Source organism: Pteronotus mesoamericanus, unplaced genomic scaffold, assembly GCF_021234165.1.
Source record: "Pteronotus mesoamericanus isolate MK-2021 breed Mesoamerican mustached bat unplaced genomic scaffold, CSHL_Meso_final contig_101, whole genome shotgun sequence".
NCBI classification, from domain to species: Eukaryota; Metazoa; Chordata; class Mammalia; order Chiroptera; family Mormoopidae; genus Pteronotus; species Pteronotus mesoamericanus.
The window spans coordinates 3,147,311-3,164,862 of record NW_026555001.1 but is presented as its reverse complement, the minus strand read 5'-3'; the positions used below and the strand labels follow the sequence as shown (position 1 = coordinate 3,164,862).

Genomic DNA, 17,552 nt, shown 5'->3' with positions numbered 1-17,552 from the left:
GCCCTGGCTGGGTCATTCAAGCTGGTTGGGGTATCATCCCATACACCAAAAGGTTACAGGGTCAATTCCCAGTCAGGGCACGTACGTAGGTTGTGGGTTTGAGTCTTGGTCGGGGTGCCTACTAGAGGAAACCAATTGATGTTTCTCTTTCACACCAATGTTCTATCTGTCTGTCTCTCTCTCTCCTCCCCTCCCCTCTTCTCTCTCTAAAATCATTAACATATCCTCAGTGAGGATTTTAAAAAAATCTTATTTCACCACCCATTACACTGTCTACAATGTAAAAACGGACAGAATACCGTATTCATAGTCACACAGTGCCGTAAAAAGAAACTGCCGAAGTCACTCAGACCCTCTTCCTTTGATACAGGACATGCTAACAAAACTTGCAATGCTGTGTCTTCCAATTTTTCAGTGACTAAAAGCAAAATAACGTTCATTGCATCTGGAAAGAAATCAAAGATGTCTTTTGTTATCAAACTGAATAATATTTTTACACTGCAACCAATATGAAAGACAAACTTATGAACTACAAACACAAAAGGATAATATCCTAAATAATAATGAAGCACTTCCAAATCAAAGCATTCCTGTGTATTTGTTAACACAAGTTTTTCAGTTTATTAAGCTGGCTTTAAGAGCACTATGTTCATCTACCACAACCCCCTATTGTTAAGAGAATGCCTTTTTCATCATGTAAAAATAGTAATTCAGATTATTAGAAAAATCATGAAAACAAAACTTTTAAAACTACCTGGAATATATCTTCTTTCATATGCAATTTTGTCCAAAATTTCTGAGACATACTGAGGATACCCAGCTTTACTGAAGCTAAAGATAATTTGCAATAAATCACGATCCATGAGGTAAAGATCAGACTTTTCCACCTTCTCCAGAGTCTATAGACAATTCCAGAAATTAGAAATACAAGTTAGAAACTAGTGTTTTTAAATTAAAGCTAAATATATTAAAATACCAACATTTTGTTTTAAAAATTAGGAACATATATCATCTAAAGATTCGAGACTTCTTTTATAAAACAGAAATATTCTATTTCAATGTTATTACGTTAACAAACTATAGGAATTCTTTTAGCAATACTACTGTCTACAAGAGATACCTTTAAAAACAGATATGAACTAAATTATTCTGCTCCATGCAAAACAAAGTTTATACAAATGATTTTATTTTATTTATTTTTTTTTTAATTTTTTAAGTATATTTTATTGATTATGCTATTACAGTTGTCCCATTTTTTTCTCCCCTATATTCCCCTCCGCCCTGCACCCTCCCTCCCACCTGCATCCCCCCCTTAGTTCATGTCCAGAGGTAGTACATATAAGTCCTTTGGTCTTTCCATTTCCTATACTGTTGTTTTTTTTTTTTTTTTAATTAATTTATTTACTTTTTAAATACATTTGTCTCTGCCTTCCCCCCACCTCTTTCCCTTGCCCCCTCCCACCTTCCCTCCCTCAGTTCTTCCCCTTTGGTTTTTATACAAATGATTTTAAAGTATGTTTCTTTATATAACACAAGTCATACCTGTTTAACGTGGTCAATGTCACCCTTCTCAGCATATGCATTCAATAAGGCTAGATACGTGTCTGGACCAGGCTCAATTCCAGCCTCTTTCATCACTGTGAGAATATTCTCTGCATTCTCCATATCTCTGTAAGTTAATTGAAAAAAAATAAAACAGATCACTGTAATACTGTCAAATGAAACATTATCATGCAATCTAAACTCTATTACCTATGCTTATTAAAATTAAAAATTCTTAAGTACCATTTAGAAACATGGTAACATCAGAAAAGGAAAACATACTAAACTGGTTATAAGTTTCTGACATAATAAAGATCATAAACATCTCAAATTTTTAAAGGTAGCTTTTCCAAAAGAAAAATCAAATTGTATCATAATTACATAGACATTAAATAGTTCGCATTCTTTCACTAAGTGTGTTAATGACTCAGATTTACCTTTTTAATGAGGAATAACATTAAGTTATTCTTCAAAACAAAAAATATTTTTCAGGGTACCAGAAAATCAGTTACTAAATTTTACAAAGTCAGTTACTTTTGATCAGGTCCAATGTTTAAAACAAAACATTTTCTAATAAAAGTTTTATGAAACTGATAAATTTAAGAATGTGGTATTTTTAAAATGTGCAGGTTCTATCTCACATGCTCAAGGTATTTTTGAGGGGATAAACATGGTTTAAGAATTTTCTGCGAGATTTTCCTGTAAGTTAAACCTCACTTGAGAACAAAACCTTCAGTTGAACATTACCCAGCTCTTGCATGCCCTGTAACGAGCGCACTGAATACTGCCTCTGTGACAGGAAGATCCTTAGTCTTCATAAATCCAAGAATCTTGCTGCAATAAAAAAGAAACAAAAATGCTCCTTGGAATTGACATCAAAAACACTCACTATAACATGTACACACAAAACCCCGTTCCTTGACATTGTACAATAGTGTTGAAGTATTCTTGTTAAAAACAACAGTTTTTAAAAATCTGATTGTTTCTTCTATACAACTAAATTAACCTTTAAAAAGCAAAAGTTTAATAGGATTTACTGATTAAAAGTGAGATTGTACCTTTTCATTTACACCTTATTTCCTAAACCCCCTATCCAAAAGTAGTAATAAATTTTACACAAGCAGAGAAATGTCACAACTGATTTTATATGAATCAGTGAGTTTTATAAATGAATGAAGTTTAAATGGCTAAGAACATTTCCTTTAAAAAATATCAATTATAAAGTCAGCTTTATACCGCAATATTTTTAAACCTCTGCTTCAATAAATCAAATTTTTAATTAAAATACCAAGTTTTACTTTTTCACCTTACACAATTTTATACTGTATATAAACCATATTACCAAATATGCTAGATTGAAATACTTTTGAAATAATTTCCCTTACTAAGAAGAGTCTCACTAAAAGAGCGGATATATCTAGATTTCATAACATACATTTGTTTGCTTATACATGCTTTTATAGAGTTCCATACCTGGCACCTTCAATATCTCCCACATTACAGTAAGCAGCAATCAGCCTTTGGTATGTTACCTGTCAATGAAATGGGCCAGTTAATATATTTTTAATATTTCTGGGTTAAAAAAAAAAAGTGACTGTGACGAACAGTTTCAGTAGCATCTACCTACTCGATTTGGCTGAATGTTTGCTTCTTCCATTTTTGCCAAGAAGTCAGTTGGTGAAAATTTATGTTCATTTTGAAGGTAGACTTTAAGTAAAGCATTATAGTGACTTACATCATACACAGTACCTACAAATAAAATTTAAATCAAATTTTTACAAAAGCACTTAAAATCATATTCTTTATCACAACTAAAACACGTATAAACTTAACAAACAAAAAGAGTGAAATGGTCACTTCAGTAGTTCACCCCAAACTTAGACCCACAAATATAGAAATCCTGTAAGAAGAGACAGCAAGCTAACCATGTAGGACAGTAATTACTGAATTACTATACAGATACAAGTAATCAACTGCCTATTCAGATATTAAGAGGTCTCTTACATATGAAGCATAGCATTCCCTCCTGTTAGAAAATGCTGACATTACCTCTGTATTTAAAGTGGCTGAAAGATTTTTCTATATAAAGCAGTCCTTGCTCCATTATACACTGAAATGGACGGATTACGACAGTAGCTGTTTTATACAGGTAGGACTATGCTGGTAATTATGCTTATTTACCAACCAGGCTACTCAAAGTCTTTGAAGGTTCCACTTCTACTCCATTCTCAGTTGCTGAACAGCATTTCTAGCCTGCTATCGTTAATTACCTGTACTCCAATGCCCTTGGTTTTCTTTCTGTGTCCGTCTTACCTAAGGCCACATCAATTAAGGTTACCATTCAGCCTTACTGTACCCACTCATGACATCATGGCCATCATATCAATCTAGTGCTAACATGTTTTACTAAATTTTCATGAATTAAATTTCTTATCTTTATTCATCTGCCTGTGGCCACACAGGCCTGTGGTCAGTATCTGGTTTCAGTCTGATATTCAAGGCTGCAGAGACCTTTTCTATTAAATTAATATTTGTTTTTTATCTTAGTAGACATGTACAGTGCTTACTATGTTTCAGGTACTCTGCTACATGTTCTGCACATACAGCCTCAGTTACTCTTCACAACAGCTCTGAGGCGAGCACTATTATCATCCCCATTTTACAGATGAAGAAAATTGACTTCTACTTGTCTCAGACCACATGGCTAGTAAGTGACCATATATTTGAAGTTAGGTGGTCTGTCTTGAGAGCCCAATCTCTTATCCACCATAATACTTTATATAGGGCTTTACAGAGAACCATGTGCAACTTAACATCTGCAATATGATTATGCAAAAGTTTACCACATAGGGTCTAAAAACTTCTAAAAAACCATGAAGTCAAGCTGAAGAACTCTAATAGTGGCTGTCTACAACTCTATGGCTGAAGAAAATTATATTCTAAAATTTTGTAAAAGTATTACTCTGGTTTGTTGGAGAAACTGGGGAAACTTGCTCAAAACCCAGATGAACATCTATTCTAGCTTTTCATATAGGTTTCAGCCAACATTATTACTCAATATAACTCTACTAAGTTTCATCTCCTTATTTCTCCTGTACTGGCATAGTGTCATAGATGACAAAAATGCTTCTGTGAGCTCAGCGACTAATTTTTATCCCCATGTTTACTATTCTGTCCAGTTAATTTCATTGGTCATTTCTTACTCAAAAGGGAGATAAACTCTGGAATGGATTTAAACCTTAGCTTGAAAACTGGGTTGATTTAAAGAGTAATAAAGACCATTCCAGAAAAGCTGAACAACCTGAACGGAAGTTAGGGAGACTTACATATTTATCATGGTGTGGCCAAAGACATACACCAGAAGTAATTCCATTTTTAAAAATTTAGCAAAAGGTAACACTGAAATAAGATTCTATCACTTCCAGTGTTTCCTCCAGAATCGTTTTTCATTTGCAAATCTCAGTTCCAGTCTCAGACTTGTCAATAACTCATTCTGTAACTTTGGACACATTACCTAAGCTAAACTATCTCTTACAGCTTTACAAGTTTGTGAACAAGAGTCACACTGGCAATTGACTAGGCTTCTGGCAATATTAACTCAACAACTATTTATCAAGAGTAATATGTAAAAAGAAAGCATCATGGTACTGGCAAAGTTAGGAAACAAAGATGTTATGGATTACACTCTCAAGATATAGAGGAAAGACATGTTTGTGAACAATTACAATAGGAAGTAATGTGTCTATCTTTCTATTAAGGTGTTAACATTATGACTGCTGTGTAAGGGCTTTTTTGTATTTTAGAACATAACTTTTTTCACAAATATTTCTTAGTTCAACATTTTTTTAAAATTATGTGATTTATTGGCATATATACATTTCTAGTTTTTACACTCAATTCTTTACCTTCACTTTTCTGTTGCTTTTACATTTAGAAAACCCTTTTCCATTATGAAATACATTTATCTCATCTTTATTTTTAAAACTTTAAAAAAATTAACTTGTCAACACAATTAATTCTAGATGAATTCAAAATTTTGAGATGAGGCTCCCTCTTTATTCTACAGGTTTTTGTTTTCTTTTTCATGTAAGTGCTACATATTTCTTAAAGGATATTCCTAAACATTTTATATATGTGACTACATTTGAATACTTTTATTATTTAAGTTTCTAACTAGGAAAAGTTATGGATTCTTAACCATTTAATATTTCCAACTTCTGTAAGTTAATTTTATGGGATTTTACAGGTAAATAAGCATATGACCTAAAAAATAATAATTTCTAGTATTTTTTCACATCTTTTCTCCTACATGTCACTGTTATTATACATAGTATTTATTATTTGTTGGCTTTAGATTTTAACATCTAAAAGAAGCATCCATCTATTCTTTTAAATTTTTTAAGATTAGTAATGAACGTTGAATTTTATGAAACGGTCTTTTGAGCTACTTTATTTTTTGAATAGGTACTATGTTCACTGTTCAAGATTGAAAAAGTATAAAAAGGTACACAATAAAAATTATGTCTAGTGTTTATCACTCTTCCAGAAATATTTTAATATTATATGCACATAAACTTATAAACATTTTTCTTCAAAATAAGCGTATTATACACACTGTTGTGCATCGTAATTTTTATTTATATTTTGGAGAACACCCCATATTAGTATATAAAACATTCCTTCCATTTTTTAACAGTTGCACAGTATTCCATTTTATGAACACTCAAAAATTTATTTAACCAATCCCCAAGCGAGGGACATTAAAATTGGTTTCATTTTCTTACTATTACAAACAAGCTACAATGAAGAATATCCCTCTGCAAATGTGAAAATACGTGCATCTAAATTCTAACAAATGGAACTGCTTAGTCAAGCGGTATGTGCATTTATAACTTTGACAGACCAAAGGACTTTTCAGTTTGTTCTTTTGCTTTTTAGCTTACCATAAAAGTAACACTGTTAAGAAAAATTATTTTATTCTTAATGCCCCTAGATGTCACTATAACTCACCAAATAAATCATATTACAAAAAAAAATTATGAATCAGGTAGTCCTTCCATGAAATTAACTATAGCACTTATGTAAAGAATACTTTCTTTTAACTACAGGGAAAAAAATATCTACACATTTTATATGCATTCCATATTCAAATAATCATACCCAATTTCTGAAGTTTGTCCCATATCCTGTGAACGAATTCTGTCCTCTCGGAGAACTTCAGTTCAGGTAAGAGAGAACCACAGCTGCGCAGCAGCAGCAAGGCATGATTACTGCCTGGGCAACCTATGAAAAAAAGATTAATGGGTAACATTTAACATAGTACAATACCATATAAATATCAAATTTTAAACTGAAATCTGTAAATATTCAAAAACCTCTCAATCCTTAAAGATAGTATTATGAGGCTACCTGTACACTGGAGAAATCCTACCCTAATCCACAAGTATAATTTAATGTTACTAAAAGTTCTGAGTTTTTCAAAATTAGTCCAATTTCTTAAGGCAGCTAAAGTTATGAATCTATATAGTTTGCAAGACTACAGACTACAAAATACACAGAATCTAACTGATAAGCAGTGCTTACTGCAATTCAAAGGCTAAATTTCTCACCATATTATGAAATAACACAAAGCTGTACAATTAAAAGCCATTGAATATCAACTTTAGGTTTATAAACAATTACAAAATAATATAAACTTCTTTCTCCCTTATTCAAGTTCTTTTTCAAAATGTCCCTGAAAGCTGACTTTAAAACAAAAAGAAACCACTGATTATATGATTCCATTTTATAAAGTAAACATATCTATACGAATAGTAGATACACTAGTGGTTGCCTAGGACCAGAAGGGATGGGAGGGCTTTGGGGCTGATGAGGATATGGAGGTTTCTTTTTGGGGTGACAGAAATGTTCTGAAATGGATTATGGTAATAGTTGGACAACTCTGAATAAATCAAAGAGAGAAAAGGAAAAGCATTATTTTAATGCACCTTAATTTTAATAGACACTTTTTCGGTATCCCTCATCATTGCACTCTATAGCTCCTTAATGTGACTAAACTCCATGGATGGGCTTTAGGAAGCTGGCGAATGCTCTTAAACTAGATGCAAAACTATGTGTTTGCATGTGGGCTTTTCTGTGTGTGTGTGTGAGGGGTCAGGGGAGTAGATGGCTTATGAGCTTCCATCAAATTCTCAAAGTTGAATAAGTGACTTAAATTTTAATAGCTAAGTGAAAGTAAAAGGGAAATGATTATCAATGTTTCTGAAAATCTGTCATTTGATCTTAGGGAAAGCTGATATTATGTAATGGAAAATAAAAACTAGTATCTTCTAAGAAAATCTACCACTGAAAGTGACTCTTTTATACTGTGGAAAGCAAAAAGGCAATTTTTATTTGATTTTGAAATAAATATCTGAGACAAAATGTCTTACTCAAAACTTTACCCTGATGAATTGGAAAGATCACAATCATAACAGTAAATCATGATCACCAAAAATAACCAACAAAACTAAAAGTATCAAAGAGCTTGCCCCCAAACAAGTACATACTAAGAGTTCAAAGTTTTGAATAGAAAAGTTAGAAATACCTGACTGACAGGTGTTATCAAAGACTTTTTGTAGAAGACTCCTTGGGATGCGGCCAGTTCTTCGGACAGAATTATCTAGTCTCATCAGAGCCCAGTCAAATTGACTGGCATTCCTTCTTTGAGAAGTGGACTCCTCTTGAAGATAATTCTTTTTTTCAGCAGCAATGGCATACAGCCTGACCTGGCTCAGTAGCTGTCTATAAAATGAAACACAATTAATAATAAACCAAGTCAACTACTATCTGTACAGGTTGTCTTTTTGAGCAAAATTTATACACAGCTTTTTTATCAGTTACTAAATCCAAAAACATTCATAGTGCAACAGCATTTTGCTCAGGGGAAGTATAAACTGGTAGGAAAAAAAGTTTGGACTTCTGCTTTAAATAAAATCATAGACACACATACCAACTGTATGCAAAGTAAATCTCTTGAATAATTGTTTGACAGTGTACTGATAACCTTTCATATGGAATCATCTGAAACTAAGACAATGATATGCTGCGTTTTAAGGTTTTTTTAAATCCCCCTTAACTAAAAGCAGTTTAATTAAGGGAAAATGAAGTAGTTTACGCTACAGTACTCTTCCCACCTCTGCAAATGAAAAAAGGATTCTAAAATATAACTAAAATTCTAATAACTATCTCAAATGTTTTCAAGGTGTAAGCTTATTAAAAGACCAATGTCCAAGTTAAAATTATGCAATTCCTTAAAAAAAAACACCAGCCAGGGAAAGAACCAGATTATTATAACAGACTCCAACTGTCAAAATGTTCTGCCTTTCTTAATGCTTTACCGCCCTGGTTGGTGTGGCTCAGTGTACAAACCACAAGGGTCACTGGTTTGATTCCCAGTCAGGGCACATGCCTGGGTTGCGGGCCAGATCCTGGGTGGAGGGCACGTGAGAGTCAACCACACACTGATGTTTCTCACCCTCCCTACCCCTCGCTCTAAAATAAATAAAATCTTTTTAAAAATAAAATTAACGCTTTACTTTTCAAAGCATGTATAGGTTTACAGAAAAATTGTCCAAAAAATAGGAATTCTCATATATCCTCTTCCTCCTCCACCTAGTTTCCTCTATTAACATCTTGTATCAGTGTGATATATTTGTTACAAATGACCAATATTAATACATTATTAACTAAGGTCTGTACCTTAAAACAGGGTTCACTGTGTGTGTACATTATCTATGGGTTTTGACAAATATATGAAATGGATTGCAGTACCATACAAAACAGTTCCACTGCCTAGAAATTCCCTGTGCTCCACCAACTACTCATCCCTTATCGCCTCCACCTGAACCACTGGCAAGCACTTTTTACTTTCTCTACAGTTTTGTCTTTTCCAGAATATTATAGAGTTTTCCTCTGCAGTATGTAACCTTTTTCAGACTGGCTTCTTTCACTTAGCGTACATTCAAGTTTTCTCCATGTTTTTTGTGGCTCAAAAGCTCATTTCTTATTAATATTCCATTGTATGAAAGTACCCCGATTTATCTGTTCTCCTACTGAAGAGCATAATGGTTGCTTCCAATTCTGGGCAATTACAAATAAAGCCTTTAGAAACACTTATGTTCAGGTTTTTGTGTGGATATAAATTTTTAATTCATTTGGGTAAATATCTGAGCTGGATCATAATGTAAGTTTAGATTTATTTTGCTTTGTACAAAACTGCCAAACTGTCTTCCAAAATGGCTGTACCATTCTGTATTCTTTTGTATTCCCAGCAAGAATGACTGACAGTCCCCTATTGCCCTACATACCCAGCATTTTATGCCAGAGACGTTTTGGATTTTAGTCGTTTTAACAGGTATGAAGTAGTTATTTAATTGTTGTTTTAATTTGCAATTCCCTAATGACATATAATGTTGCGCTTCTTTTCATACGCTTATTTGCCATCTGCATGTCCCATTCTTGAGTTTTAAGAGTTCTTTGTATGTTTTAGATGGTCTCAGTGCTTATTTTTTAAAGTAAACTCTTTACTAAAGTGTTATTCTTCCTTTTTAACTTGGAATATCCACAAACTAATCACACTTGTTCTGAAAACTCTCCCTTCCCGATTCTCCTCACCTTCATGACTCTTAGGAGTCAATTCAGCATCACTTTTGAGCTATCAGAGTTTAAAGAAGGATGCAAATACATGATAGGATAGATATAATCAGTAGTTAACTTAATGTCTATTATACATTTAATTATAGCTCTAGGTAATAGAAAATTATGGCTATAATCCTACAGTAACAGTTAGGAAAACTGAAGCAATCTGCCCAAAGTCACAGTAAAAGCTAGTTAATGACAGGATGATAGGGCCAAAATGAGTACTCAGGTAGTCTCATTCTGAAATGAATGCAATGTAGTGGAAGGGCATCGAAGAAACTAATCTGTCTGCAAAGGGGTCTCACACTGGAAAGGGGCAAAAATTAAACCTAGCTAGGGAAGGTGAGCCTAGATAATGGGAAGCCTCCAATGGCTGGTAAGTAAGGGATTTGGATTTTATGACATGCTTATAAAACATGAGACTGATTTTCCTAAAGCTGTTCTCTCAGCTTATTTTGTAGTACCATTCTATAGGCAATGGGGATCTCAAATATCACTATGTTATCACCAATCCCTTAACTATTCCACTTGCATTCTCAATAGCCTGTTGATATTGATTACATCAATTGGTTTTCAAGTGTTTAGCCAGCCCTGCACATGTGGAATAGACCCAACCTGGCACCGTATATAATTTTTTTTACATTTTATATATATATACTGATTCCACTTGTTTTAATATTTTAAATTTTTTTAAAAATGACTCCTCCTAAAAGTGGCTGGTACTCTTTTCATATTGCTCCGTAGCTACCCACTCTACACCACTATCTTGTTCTCTGAAGCTCAAGATCTTAGGACAATTATTTTATTGCTCAGTCCCTCTTATCCTTCATACCTCATCTGCCAAATCCTTCCAAGCAAGGCAGAACAGTCAGTGGAGAATTAGAAAGCAGCAAGAATTAAAAGAGAGACACCATTTAGGAAGCTGCTGCAGTGTAGCCCAGGTGGGAGACTGACGGAAGCTTAGAACACAGCGGGCAGTGTAGGTAGGATAGAAATATGTACCACCAAAGCCATCACCTGATTTAATTACAAGTTCCAGGAAACAAATTGCACCACATGATTTGTTAATTCTCACCTCTGTGTGAAGAAAATTTTACATACAAGTTCTTACTTAGTCCTCTGTATATATCCTATCCTATTATGTATCATTTTCATGAACATTTGATAAGCAGAATCTTAGAGCAGGCTCTATAGCTTGGGGGAAATGCATAAGCTTTAATTGTGTGGGCTTTAGTCCTGCAGCCTGGCCTGAGTTCAAGCTCTGCCATTCACAAAATGTGTGACATTGGCCAAGTTACTGCAACTCTCCCTAACCTTGTATCATCCGAGAGAGAACAGTGTTTACCTCACAAAGACTGGGTGAGATGTGCAGTGTTTCCCAAAATATCACACTTTTGCTAGGGAAGATGGTTTTAGATTGCACAGAAAGATTTTTCCATTTTAGTAGTTGTATTTATTTTAATAAGAACTTTAAAATAACCATCATAGCAAGCTCTTTATTTTGCTAGCATACTCCCTTAAGATAAAATTAAGTTATAAAAATGTCAGTTTAAACCTAAAACCAAAGTCAAGAAAAACATTAAACATAAATAATAATAGTTTAGGTAGTTCTCAGATTTGGCAAAAAAGTTCTCTGAAGGCAGTACACAAATGCCCAAAGTTTGAGCAACACTGGGAAAGTGTATATAAAGGTCCTGGCAAAGTGTGATAAATATTAACTAAATATTTACTAGAGCATTTTCTTCCTTTTACAATGTATTAGCAGAAAGCATAAGATTTATTTTAAAAGGCCTATTTAAATCCAAGCTATACTATTTAACAAGTAGTCTAAGCGTTAGTTTCTTCATCTGAAGAAAAACACGGGGGGGGGGGGGGGGGGCGGTGCGTGTGTGCGTGTGTGTTGATTCCTGCTCAATAAAGCTCTTACTATAGAAAGTACTCAAAAAACATCTGTTGACTGACCTTTCCTAATCTTTTGTAGAGCTGTCACAATGAACTTTCTCTCTGAACTATTTTGCGAAACTTCAATTCTTTAAAAAGTCTTGCCCAGTTTAGCTGTCCCCCAAACACAGCTTTATGCTTTACGGTAAGTCACAGAATTTCAGATCAAAAAAAGCAATCCTCCTACACTTTGATAACAGTCTCCTGGCTTGAAACTCCAATGCATTCCTTTCCCCTTATCCAGATGTCCTGTCCATCTCAGCCTCCTCCAGTTCATAGGGATATCTCAGTTATGACAGGAAGTGATGAAGAGTCAAGTTAACCAGCTTGGAGCCTATAATGTGATGTGGACACTCAAATCTACAAAGTGAAAAGTGGGATGAAGTAGATTATTCTAAAGATCTCTTCCGGAGTTTACATTCTGAAATCGTACCATGTGCTTACCTACCCGTGAAAGTCTTTAATTCCTAAATTTATAATGTATCAGGTACTGTCTTTTTTTTTGATGTTTTTATGTCCTTAAATACCTCCAGCACCTAAGTTACAACATACTCAAAACACTTCAGAACTGGGAATCACAGTAGTTGAATTTCAATTGGAAATGCTAGATAAATCAGCTCACACTTCTAAGCTTCAATTTCCTACTGTGTAATATTAACCCACAAAGTGTGTGATGTATTCATACATATACACTTTGAAAATGGTAAAGATCTACCCTAAATGGTGTAGCTCAGTGGACTGAACACCAGACTGCAAAGCAGAGGGTTGCCAGTTTGATTCCCAGTCAGGGCACATGCCTGGGTTGCAGGCCAGGTCCCCAGTTAGGGGCAAACAAGAAGCAACCACACACTGATGTTTTTCTCCCTCTTTCTCCTCCCCTTTTCCCCTCTCTAAAAAGAAATATATAAAATCTTTTTTAAAAATGGTAAAGGTCTAAAGATACTATTGTTTATATTAATCTCCAAATTTGTTCTTCCCAATTCTTCTAACATCCTAATTAATCTCTTGTTCTCTGTCTCTCAAGAAGAAAAGGAAGTATCTTTCCTAGTTCTGCACCAACCAGTTAAGGCCCTATTAGCCCTAACCTGTAGTACCAATGTTGTCCCTACTGGTCTGGCCATCTCCAGCCTTTCTCTCTCCATTAGTCTATGTAAACTTTGTCAACACCTGTATCTCTCAAAACACTCCAAGGGCGTCCAACCATCAAATGACCAACTTTCTAATCTACCTTGGTAGCTTCAATGAATCAACAGGCCTTTGCAACATCAGCTTCCATCACATAGCCACATAGCCTCTTCATGCTCTTCTCTTCCCGTGACACTGTCTAGTTATTACCACGTGCTCTCTCAAACTCAAGTGATCCCCTACCACAAAACAAATGTGACTGCTCTTCTGAAATACCACAGTAAATTGCTCTTCCCTCTGAAATGCCACAGTAAATTCATCTCCTATGGGTAGTACATATGTAATCATTGTACTGTGCCTATCATAGTCCTCTGTAATTGACTAACTTATACATACAAAGGGCAGAGGCTGAATCACAACCCCAAAGGATCCAGACATACTCTTAGTATTTGTTGAAAAGATCTTTTTTAATGAGGTAAATAAGGGAAAGTTTTCTTTCCTTCCATCGTTGAAGAAGTCACATCATTCTGTCATTGGGCAATATGTGATCTTCAGCTTTGAGCCAACCATCAATCTACATCAACTTCCAAACTGATTTAGCCGAAAGCTAATCTTTCCTCTGAAGGACACAACTATTATTCTTAAAATTCTCAAGAAAAATATAAGCAGCTTCTGATCCAGAAGTGTAAGAAAAAAAAGTGTGAGAAAGCAAAAGTACTGCTCCTTGCCCTGGCTGGATGGCTCAGTTTGTTGGAGCATCATCCTATATACCAAAAAGTTGTGGGTTCAATCCTCAGCCAGGGCACATACCTAGGTTGTGGGTTCGATTCCCAGGGGGGGTGCATTCAGATGGGTGCAACCAATCAATGTTTCTCTATCTCCCCGCCCCCGACTTTCTCTCTAAAAATCAATAAACATAATTTTAAAAATTAACATATAAATTAACATATAAATTATTTAAAAATGTTGCTCCTTTACCTCCCCACAGAGGATAGGGTTAAGAGCTGGTTTTTAAGAAAATATTTGTTTAAAAAAACAAAGGAAGTGCTGAGATAGGAAAATGAAGAGTAAGGCTAAAGAATATAAAAATATATAGTTTTTGGTGCTCCACTTTTTGAAAACAGATCAATAAATTCTAATAATTTCACTTAATATTGTAATATTCATCTTTCCTCCTCAGACAGGACATTCAGGAAATAAAGATCAGGGTGAATTTGTGGATTAAGTACTCCTTCAAATGTCTTTGCATCTCGTATTCCTTCCTCAATGTCTGTGATTTTCACTGATATACTCAACTCAAGGCAAAAAGAGTAAGACAAAGTTCCTGCTTTCAAGGAACTTACAACCAGGTCTGGAGTACTGGTGAGTACACATGTAATCACGTTAATAGATGCTGCAGTGATTCAGGCTGTGAGGGAAAGCATAAGAAAGGAGCAGTCAAGTAAGAGAAGTAGCCAAGATTTAATTTGAGTAGGTGTGAAGGGAGACAAATTTCAAAAGTGAACACTATATTCAAAGGCAAGCAGAAAGACAACATGGTCCATCAGAGCCTTGCTGGTCCACATTGCAGCAGCATCTTTATCATCTGGGGGCTTGTTAGAAATGCAGAATCTCAGTCCTGTGCCTAGACCTACATAATCAGATCCCCAAGGAATTCTAATGCTCATTATAGTTTCAGAAGTGCTGCTGACTGCAAAACAGTAATTTGGTATAACTAGAATATATTGGGTTGACCAAAAAGTTCATTTGCTTTTTTTCCCCAAGTTGGCTCTTGTAGCACTTAGCTGTCTTTAACTTCATTTGAAACAATTTTGTTAGATTGTATTGTGACAGCTGTCATATTGGCATGCATTAAAAAAAACAAACTATCAATAGTGGTGAATTTTTGTTTGGTCATTTTAATATTGAAGATTGAAGAAAATATGCAACATTTTCAGCATACTATGCTTTATTATTTCAAGAAAGGTAAAAACACAACTGAAATGTAAAAAAAGATTTGTGCAGTGTATGGAGAAGGTGCTGGGGATGACTGAACATGTCAAAAATAGTTTGATAGTGAGCAAATCGAGATGTTAATTGAGAACAATTAATGTTACACCACATGGGAGACAGCTTACATACTCAAAATATACAAATCAATACAGTTATTAGTGAAAATGAAAATGTAGTCTTTTATTTTATGGAAAAAACTAAACAGACTTTTTGGCCAACCCAATAGAATACAATGGGAAAAACCCGTAAGTGAAGCTCCAGAGGCATCTCCATATCATGAAGCAACTTATCCTGGACCTAATGGAAGCCACCAGTACCTGACTGTAAGAAAATGACATGATAAAATTACCAAGGAGAGCAGAGATTGACGTGGAGGCTGGAGGAAGAAGGGATTCATTCCAGATGAAGGAGATAAAACAGGACTTACTAATCTGTGCAAGCAACACATAGTGGAAAGGTGTCAATGGTGTATGAATAAGAAATCTCGAAGAAACAGAAATAGCAATATTCACTAAAGAAGGGAACCCATAAGGAACAGATTTGGGAGGAAAGACAAGTCCAATGTGAGATGTGATGGGTCTGAAGTACCTGTAGTTCAACCAATAGATGTCTAAATAGATAGTCTTTGTACAGGAGGAGAAATAATGCCATCATCAGATAGGTAGGTAGGAACTGATGCCCTGAAAATAGAAAGATTAATAATAATAATTTAAAAAAAAGACTAAGGACAAAACATAAGCATTTAAGAGACAAACAGAGGAAAAGGGAAGCAACAAAATGAGTGAGAAAACGCCGAAAAAGAAAATCAAGGAAAACTGGTGTCACTGATGCCAAGAAAAGGGTCTCTCAAAGGGGAAAAGGAAGTCAGAGTGATGCGCCAGAGGTCAAGGCCTTGAACATCGATCATCTCCCACATACATAAGTGATTAAAAGAAGATATATATATATATATATATCAATGAGGGACTTAAGGGAAATTTTTAGTTTACTGCTTTCCCCCCTGTATTTTGCAATTGTTCCTCAAGACACATGGGTTTTATAATTTAAAAATATACAATAAAAAATTAATAAACAAGACAACGATGGCTTTTGCGGTGGTTATTGCAGTGGGTAGAAGAGTGAATATGAAGTGAGGAAATGAAGGATGGGAGTACAGACAGGGAAGAGAGATTGGGAAGCATCTAGAGTAAGTCTTGATTCCCAGATTCCCAGGAAAGGTTCTGTCTTTCATGTGGGGCATGCTTAGAGGCTGAAGGATAAAAGATTGCATAGAAAAAGTTTACAGTGACCAGGAGAAAAAGGGAACAAATACTTCACTTGCTATGAGCTGAGCACCACAGGGGTGAACAAGTCAAAGTTCTGCTCTCATGTAACTCATTTTCTACTAAGAAAACAAGAGAAAAGGTAAATAATATCAGACAAGTGAGACATGCTTTGATAAAAACTAAAAGAGGGTAGTTTTTTGAGAGTGTTGAGGTAAGGCTTGCCTGAAGAAACAGCATATCCCCTGGCTGGTGTGGCTCAGCTGGCTGGAGAGTCGTCCCATAAACCAAAAGGTCACAGCTTCCATTGCTGGTCAGGGCACATGCCTAGGTTGCAGGTCCCGGCAACCCCTGGTTTGGGTGCGTACTGGAGGCAGTTTATCAGTGTTTCTCTCTCACGTCGATGTTTCTGTCCCTCCCTTCCCCTCTCTGTAAAATCAATAAGCATGTCCTTGCATGAGGAATACGGAAAGGATGGAAAGGAAGGAAAGGAAAGAAAGGAAGGGCATTTAAGTTGAGTCCTAAAAGACAAGAAATCAACTTTACAAAGAAGCAGACCTGTTATCTTTGCTTTACAAATAATGAAACTGAGGATCAAAGAAGTTAAGATTTCCCACCAAGTAAATGGAACCCAGGTCTGATGACCACCCAAACCTTTTATAATACCCTTTCTCCTAGACTGGGTTCCCTCACATGCGACATTGAAGATGAATGACATCAAAAGAGGAGTTGGCATGACTTTCTTTGTCAAAAAAAACTCTTTGAAAACCAAAAGCCGTAGCAGTGTCAAGAAAGCAGAGGCATGAAGGTTAACTATTGAGGCCTAATGAGAAAATCTAGGCAGGCTCCAGATTACAAGTAGGCTGCACTCCCAAATATGTAACTAAGTTGTTAAGAAGTCATAAAACATTTCCTCCATATAATTTTATGTAGAGAGTAGGGTTCCAGGATGGTCCACAAAGACCCATGTAATCATAGTTATTATTCTAGAAACTAATAAAGCATGTATTA

The 17,552-nt window shown here is 35.1% G+C and overlaps 1 protein-coding gene across 1 annotated transcript in view; it reads right to left on the bottom strand.

Moving 5' to 3' along the window:
* The window catches only part of LRPPRC (leucine rich pentatricopeptide repeat containing), a 101,860-nt gene that overhangs the window by 83,036 nt on the left and 1,272 nt on the right, over positions 1-17,552 (bottom strand). The window contains exons 2-9 of the mRNA XM_054567173.1: positions 8,129-8,325; positions 6,703-6,825; positions 3,170-3,291; positions 3,016-3,074; positions 2,290-2,376; positions 1,543-1,669; positions 755-899; positions 300-445 (exon numbers count right to left, since the gene is read on the bottom strand). Of these exons, the coding sequence (XP_054423148.1) occupies positions 300-445; positions 755-899; positions 1,543-1,669; positions 2,290-2,376; positions 3,016-3,074; positions 3,170-3,291; positions 6,703-6,825; positions 8,129-8,325 (1,006 nt within the window). The remainder of the gene's footprint in view (positions 1-299; positions 446-754; positions 900-1,542; positions 1,670-2,289; positions 2,377-3,015; positions 3,075-3,169; positions 3,292-6,702; positions 6,826-8,128; positions 8,326-17,552) is intronic.